The 8,456-nt window shown below is 43.5% G+C and overlaps 1 protein-coding gene across 1 annotated transcript in view; it reads right to left on the bottom strand.

Moving 5' to 3' along the window:
• LOC101856481 (neogenin-like) overlaps positions 1-8,456 on the bottom strand; it is a gene marked incomplete at both ends in the record, with an annotated part of 38,609 nt that overhangs the window by 9,859 nt on the left and 20,294 nt on the right. The window contains 4 exon segments of the mRNA NM_001310498.1: positions 391-547; positions 5,700-5,818; positions 6,918-7,101; positions 7,660-7,799. Coding sequence (NP_001297427.1) covers positions 391-547; positions 5,700-5,818; positions 6,918-7,101; positions 7,660-7,799 — 600 coding nt within the window.

The raw sequence follows: 8,456 nt of genomic DNA, 5'->3' as shown, positions 1-8,456 counted from the left end.
AAGAAGAAGAAGAAGAAGAAGAAGAAGAAGAAGAAGAAGAAGAAGAAGAAGAAAAAGAAGAAGAAGAAGAAGAAGAAGTTTAGTTTAGTTTTAGTAGAGCTTTTACGGCGCTTGCAACTGCATAAGGTCATATGAGCGTCAGAAGATTAGAGGTGTTGCAAGAGAGTAACAAACATAAAAAAGAAAAAGGGGAGATAAAGACGATAGACGTCTGACAGGAAAGAAGAAGCAAACCACACCAGAGCACCCGCCAACCACACACAAGAAGAAAAAGAAGAGATGATAGAAAAAGAAGAAGACGATCGAAAAAGAAAAAGAAAGAAGAGGAAGAAGTAGAAGAGGATCGAAAAAGAAGAAGCAGACCACCCACCCTCCACAAACACAACTCACTTGTTGGCTCTCCTCCCTCGACAGACACACAGACAGACGATGACGACAATGACGCCCGTGCAGAATAGGAAGCCGGCTACGCAGGCTGCGATGATGATGATGACATTTGTGGTGAGCCCCTGGTCCTTGCCGTCATCAGACGCCGGGGGATTGGAAACTGAAACAGAAAATGGTTTTAGTAAAGTTTTAGTAAGAGTTTTACAGCACTTGCAACACAATAAGGTCATAGTTAATTTAGTTTTAGTAAGGTTTTTATGGTGCTCGCAACTGCAAAAGGTCATACGAGCGCCAAAGGGAGGATGTCAACAGAAAAGTACAACCGGGGAATCAGGCTTACTCTGCTCACCTCTCTAGCCTCAACAGCACAAAGTCTGCTTCGACTATCAAGGCACCCCAGAAATAGCAGTTCACAAGAGAGTGACAAACATACACAAGAAATAGAGAAAAACAATTAGGTCATATAAGTGACGAAGATTAACAAACACAAAAAAGGAAGCGAGATTTTTTTCCAAGCAAGAGTTTCAGGGCACTTGATGATTTGGTCATATAAGTGACGAAGATTAGAGTGTTACAAGAGAGTAACAAACACAAAAAAGGAGGAGAGAGAAGGACAATAGTTTTTGACAGGAGAGAAGGAGCAAACCACACAAGAGTACCTGCCAACCACCCACAAGCAACAAGAACAGAATAGTAATACGTTTGGAGTACTAAGTCTGGTGGGTAAAGAGAAACACACTGGCCTGGTAATGGGTCATTTAATTGAAAACAAAATAAAATAACACCCCCCCCCCAAAAAAAAAAGTAATAGTGAACGTTTTAAATTCCCTCCCACTGACATTATTTAGACAATTCATAATAATAATCATAATAAATAGCATTTGTATAGCGCATATCCCCGCTAGACAGCGAACTCTCAAACTCACGCGCTTTACACAATATTATTACCCCAGCAGACAATAGAACACTCAGAAGCCTAGAGAGAAAGCAGCTGATTAAGCCGTCAAACACTAACAAACTGACAAGATCTCTCACTGTCTATAGCCGGGTACCCATTCCCACCAGGGTGAAGTGAGGAAAATTTGTGTAAAGTGCCTTTCCCAAGGACACAACGTTGGGCCCCCTGATGGGATTCGAACCCATGATCTTAAGGTTGAGAGTCTGAGAGAATAACCACTAGGCCATCCATGCCACTTTTCAGAAGGTGGCCTGTGCCAACCTTGCCTGTCGGTAGTTTTAGTGAGAGTTTTACAGCACTTGCAACAGAATAAGGTCATAGAAGTGCCAAAGAATAGATGTGTTACAATTACAAGAGAGAAACATACACACAAAAGAGAAGGCGGAGAGATGAGGACGATAGATGTTTGATAGGAAAGAAGGAGCAGACCACACCAGAGCACCCGCTAACCACCCACCCTGCCTGTCAGGACACAACCAGTGTAAGTACCCATGGCATGTTTGTCTTGATCATTTTAGTAGAGGTTGTTTTTTTTATTTTATAGTAGAGGGTTTTACGGCGCTCGCAACTGCATAAGGTCATAGGAGCACCAAAGGGTGGGTGTCAACAGAGAAGTCTTTACAGGGAATCAGACTTAGACTGCTCACCTCTCTAGCTTCAACAGCACAAAGTCTGCTTCGACTGTCAAGGCACCCCAAAATAGCAGGTCACAAGAGAGTGACAAAAATACAGAAGAAGTAGAGGGAAATGACAATAGAAAGGATTAGGATAGAAAAAGCAGCAGTTCCCTGTTGTAGTTCAGGCACAGTTATGAGCATAACATGAGTCAGCCCATTTACAATTCTACTATGCTAGAACGAGAAATGTCCCCCCCTTTTGGGAATGGCCTAAAGACACTACAGTCAGTGGCACTGCCGCGGGGGGAGTAGCAGAGGTTTTACGGCGCTCGCAACTGCATAAGGTCATATGAGCGTCGGAAGATTACAGGTGTTGCAAGAGAGTAACAAACATAAAAAAGAAAAAGGGGAGATAAGGACGATAGATGTTTGATAGGAAAGAAAGAAGAAGCAAACTACACCAAAGCACCCGCCAACCACCCACTTCTGTTTGTGTGTTTGGTGAAGAGAAGCACATTGACACAACAACAGTCATTTACTGCTGGGATAAAGTTATAAGTAAGACAGAAAGACAGAAACAACAGAGGGGAAGTAAAGAAGTTGGACCTACCAATGGCGCCCTCTAAACCCCCCCCCCTTTTGGGTTAGCTTGAAATAAATTGAAAAAAACAACAAACAAACCCAAAAACAACAGCACCACCATTATCAACAACAACAACAATAACGACAACAGCAACAACACCAACAATGACAACAACACCAAGGTCAACAACAACCATTACAATATTAATAACAGCAACAACGACAACAATAATGACAACAACAGACACAACCATACAAACAATGACAACAATAATGAGATCAACAATCACACCCATACAAACAAGTTTTCGTTTTAGTAGAGGTTTTCACGACGCTCGCAACTGCATTAAGGTCATATGAGCGTCAGAAGATATTTAGAGGAGTTACAAGAGAGTAACAAACATAAAAAAGAAGAAGGGGAGATAGGGACGATAGATGTTTCATAGGAAAGAAGAAGCAAACCACACCAGATCACCTGCCAACCACCCAAATACAAACAATGACAACAACACTAACATCAACAATGATACAAACAACAGCAACAACAATGACACAAACAACCACAACAACAGCAACAACAACCACAACAACAACCACAACAACAACAACAGCAACAACAGCAACAACAACATCACCACCGACCTTTGGGAGTGTTGTAAGTGCCCGCCTTGGAGCCGAAGTTGTGGCCACCAACAGCACTACCAGCTGCAACAGCAACAACAACGACAACATTACCAACAACATAGAAAGCAGCAATACTAGCTACAACAGCAACAACAACAACAACAGCAACAACAACAACAACAGTGACATCCACCCTTGGGCCTGTTGTAAGCGACCTTCAGCACTGGCACTAGCAGCAACAACAACATTAATAACAACAACAACTACAACAACAAAACAACAAAATTAACAACAACAACAAAAAAATTAACAACAACAGCAACAACAACAACACTGCCACCACAACCAACACCAACAACAATAACAACAACATTGACAACACCACCAAAAACAACAACACCAACTTTTTTTCTTTTCTTTTTGGTAGATGCTTTAAGGCGCTCGCAACTGCATAAGGTCACATGAGCGCGCAGGACATTTTGAATTTTGCACGGGTGGCGGCCAAAGCCTACTCTTATAGATTTTGGACCACAAAAGGATCTTTAATGTGCGCGACTTGCACACAGGACCTCCGAGATTTTTTGCCCTTATCCGAGAAGGCAAGGTGTAAATCTTTCCTACCATAAGATCAGGGGTGCGACAGGAAGACAGCAGTAAGAAGGAGCCAAGGAGTAGCAGTAGAAATGCTACAGAAAGAGTCAGGAGCCCAGAGGAGGGGGCAAAGGAGGTGACGGGGTGGGGGCAGAAAGTGGAGACATAAGCAGATGACAATATTTTTAGAGAGGAGGAAAGGATGTGAAAAGATAAAAGTTTTAGAGAAGATCATTTTCCGTTGCTATCCGGATTCGAACCGCCGCCTATTGAATTAGCTTTAGCGAGAGTTTTACAGCACTTGCAACACAATAAGGTCATATAAGTGCCGAAGATTACAAGAGAGTAACAAACATAAAAAAGAAAGAGGGGAGATAAGGATGATAGATGTTTGATAGGAAAGAAGAAGCAAACCACACCAGAGCACCCACCAACCACCCACTCGGCACTTGCAACACAATAAGGTCATATAAGTGCCGAAGATTAGAGGTGTTACAAGAGAGTAACAAACATAAGAAAGAAGGAGGGGAGATAGAGACGATAGATTTTTTATAGGAAAGAAGGAGCAAACCACATCAGAGCACCCATCAACCACTCACCGGTGAACCCCTTAACCTGTAGACCACGAGAGCCCTGAACAACAACAACAACAACACAATCAACAACAACAACACCACCATCAACAACAACAACACGACCATCAACAACAATAACAACAACACCATCAAGAAACATTAACAACACCATTAACAACATCAACAACAACACCACCATCAACAACAACAACATTAACAACACCACTAACAACAACAACAACAACAACAACACCCCCACCATCAATATAAGCACTCACCTTTGGCAGTGTCGTAGTTAACACCCTTGCAGCGGGACTCAGCCCCTTAGAGTTGTGGGCACCAACAAAAACAACATGGACAATAACAACACCTACAACACCGCCACCATCAATATGGTAACACCAACAACAACATTAACAACAACAACACCACCAACTTCGGGGCTCCGAACATTTCGAACGGATAGGCTACCACTCACACACACACCACCAACAACACTACCACCCACTGCCTATTGAATAAGCGGTAAACACCTTAACCTGTAGATCACGAGATCCCCGACCAACACCACCAACAACAACAACATTGACAACAACACCAACAACAAACAACATTTACAGAACCACTATCAACAACATCACCACCATCACCTACAATAAAATTGACAACACCATCAACAACGACATTAACAACAACAATACCACTAACAACACCACCACCACCACCACCAACAACATTGACAACACCACTAACAACAACAATAACAACACCACCACCACCAACAACAACATTAACAACGACAACACCGCTAACAACAACAATAACAACACCATCACCACGAACAACAACATTAACAACAAACAACACCACCACCAACAACAACATTAACAACGACAATACAACTAACAACAACACCACCAACAACAACAACAACATTGACAACACCACTAACAACAACAACAACAACATTGACAACACCAACAACAACACCACCACAAACACCCCCACCATCAACATAACCACTCACCTTTGCCTTTGGCAGGGTTGTAGGTAACAGCCTCGAGTGTGGACTCAGCCCCTTAGAGTTGCGGGCGGGCACCACCAACAACATTAACAACAACACCATCACCACCAAAAACAACAACACCCCCCAACCACCAACAACAACACCCCCCACCATCAATATAAGCACTCACCTTTTGGAGTGTTGTAGGTGACAGCCTTGGAGTGTGGACTGAGCTCCTTAGAGTTGCGGGGTGGGCACCAACAAAATCAACAACACCACCAACAACACCACCAACAACAACAACATTGACACCATTAACACCACCAACACCCCCCCCCCCAATCAATATAAGCACTCACCTTTGGGTGTGTTGTAGGTGACAGCCTTGGAGCGGGGACTGAGCCCCTTAGAGTTGCGGGCCTGCACCTTGAAGTGGTAGGTGGTGTCCGGGGTCAGCTTGTCAATCACAGTGGACAACCTGTTTAGTTTAGTTTAGTTTTAGTAAGAGTCTTACAACACTTGCAACACAATAAGGTCATATAAGAGACGAAAATTAGATTATGTGTTACAAGAGAGTAACAAACACAAAGAAGGAGGGGAGATAAGGACAACAGATGTTTGATAGGAAAGAAGGAGCAAACCACACCAGAGCACCCGCCACCCAGGGATAACCTGGGGGGGGGGGGGGGAGAGAGAGAGAGAGAGAGAGGGGGGGGGGGGGGGGGGGAAGAGGCACAATATGGATGAGTGTAGGGTCAAAGGTAACATACACATTGACACTCACACGGGTAAAAGTTGATCACAACCATTTTGCCTGAAAACTTTCAAACTCATACGATCTCAAGGGGCTTTGTCTGAAAATATAATTATAATATAAATAAGTAAATTTCCTCTTTGGAAAGTGGTTCAGCCATCTCCTACGATTACCAACACACCATCCAGCACAACGTGCCTACATAAAAAAATTCGATGGCAACAAGGCTAGAGGGCGACCGAGAAAGACCTGAATAGATGGGAGTCAGAGAAACATTAACCACCTACGGCATCCCCCTGACCCAAGCTCTCCGGCTGGCGACAGAGACGTCTCTTTCTTCCCACGAACCCAAAAGGGTATAACCGGGGGATAAAAGTTAAAAAAGTAAAGGAAAGTGGTGGCATAGAGTTCTCCACGTGTCGTATGAATACGATAGTAAAACACGACGTACGGATAGGGTTAACCCTTTGAGCCCTGACCTCCTGAGGCTACTGTTCCCTCCTGCCTGAGCCCCAGAGCAACTCACGCCTTCGTTTATATCATCGTCAGAATCACATTCCATATCCCACTCAGGGTAGTCCTCGCAATTACCAGCATCTAATCAGAAAGATCTTCAAAATAATCAGAAACGTCCAGCATAGTAATCACTGTTTTCCATATGCGTTTCATTCCAGACAAGCTGGGATAGGGATAGAGACCCCCCTACCGCTGTACTGGTGGCTAGGCCTATGAGCAATTTTACATGTTACCGCTGTACTGGTGGCCAGGGTTCAAAGGGTTATTATTAGTATTGTTATTATTATAATGATTATTATTATCTTACTTGTCTCCGACGACGCCTTCCATGGGCCAGAGGAGGTCATCAATGTGAAGGTCGTTGGTGTAGTAGATGAGATAGCCCGTGATCTGACCGTTGGGCCGAGCCGGGGGCTGCCAGTTGAGGCTGACGGCCAGGGGGTTGTTCTCTAGCGCCACTGGCGTCACGTCCCTCGGCTCAGAGCCCGGCGCTGTGGACAACAGACGACGATAAGTTGTACAGTACAAAAACAAAACAAAAACAAAACCCTAAAATAACTAATATTATCATTTCGCATTCAAATTTTGTTAGGAACAAGCTACAGCTGAGGTTTAAAGAAAGCGACTTTTTAAAACAGAAATGATTTTTTTTACCTGAAAATGCAATAAAATGCAAATCCTCAAAATGCCCCATACGGCGTCTTTCACCAGGCACGTAACAAAGTCCTTAATTAGAATCGTGATTAACGTACTCGTAAGTTTTCTTTTAAAAACAAAACCACAAAGGAAATAACAAACTTGAACAAAACTGTCTTGTACAAAAAATGTTTTTTTTCTCTCTTCCCCTCTCTCTCTACGAAGGAAATAACAAAACTTAACAAAACTGTATTCTAAAGGAAATGCCTGTTTTTCTTCCCCTCTCTCCCCCCCCCGCCCCCCTCTCTCTCTTTTTCACTCTCTGTCTGTCTCTCTCTCTGTGTGTCTCTCTCTCTGTCTCTCTCTCTCTCTATCTCTGTCTCTCTTTCTCTCTCTCTCGTCCAGATACCCACCTGTCTCCTCCGTCTTGTTGCGTACGGCCATGCTGTACTTGGACTCGCGGCGACCTTTGACATACTTGACCATGAACTCGTACTCCGTGTTGGGCCGCAGCTCTTCTATGTGGTAGTTCAGGTCGGTGGCATTGATCACTCTGTGGAGGGGTTCAGTTTAGTTTTAGTAGAGGTTTTACGGCGCTCGCAACTAAATAATGAGCACCAAGGGGTGGATGTCAACAGAGTTTAGTTCTAGTAGAGGTTTTACAGCGCTCACAACTGCATAATGAGCGCTAAGGGGTGGTTTGCTTTACTTTTAGTAGAGGTTTTACGGCGCTTGCAAGTATTCTTTGCCATATCGACAGGCCAAAGGGCTTGAACCCAAAAGGCCGCTGAATCGGAAAAATAACGTAAAGTAAGGACGGAGCTCGCAACTGCATAATGAGCGCCAAAAGGTGGATGTCAACAGAGTTTAGTTTTAGTAGAGGTTTTACGGCACTTGCAAAACAGTACGGTCATATTATAAGTGCCGAAAAGTAGAATTGATACAAGAGAGTAACAAACACTAAAAAGGAGGAGAGACAAGGACAATAAATAGATGCTTGACAGGAAATAAGGAGCAAGCCACACCAGAGCACCCGTCAACCACCCACACAGCACTTGCAACACAATAGAGTGATATAAGTAGTATCAAAGATTAAAGGTTGAAAAAAAAGTATTGAACGTATAGAAAAAGGGGATATAACATGAGGGAGAAATGAGGAGAAAAAAATTGAAAGAAAATACCCCCCCCCCCCCGCAATGTTTCTTCAGAA

Source organism: Aplysia californica, unplaced genomic scaffold (genome assembly GCF_000002075.1).
Source record: "Aplysia californica isolate F4 #8 unplaced genomic scaffold, AplCal3.0 scaffold01135, whole genome shotgun sequence".
In the NCBI taxonomy this organism is placed as follows: domain Eukaryota; kingdom Metazoa; phylum Mollusca; class Gastropoda; order Aplysiida; family Aplysiidae; genus Aplysia; species Aplysia californica.
Note: the sequence above shows the minus strand (reverse complement) of the source record. Positions and strands in the feature narration are given on the sequence as shown.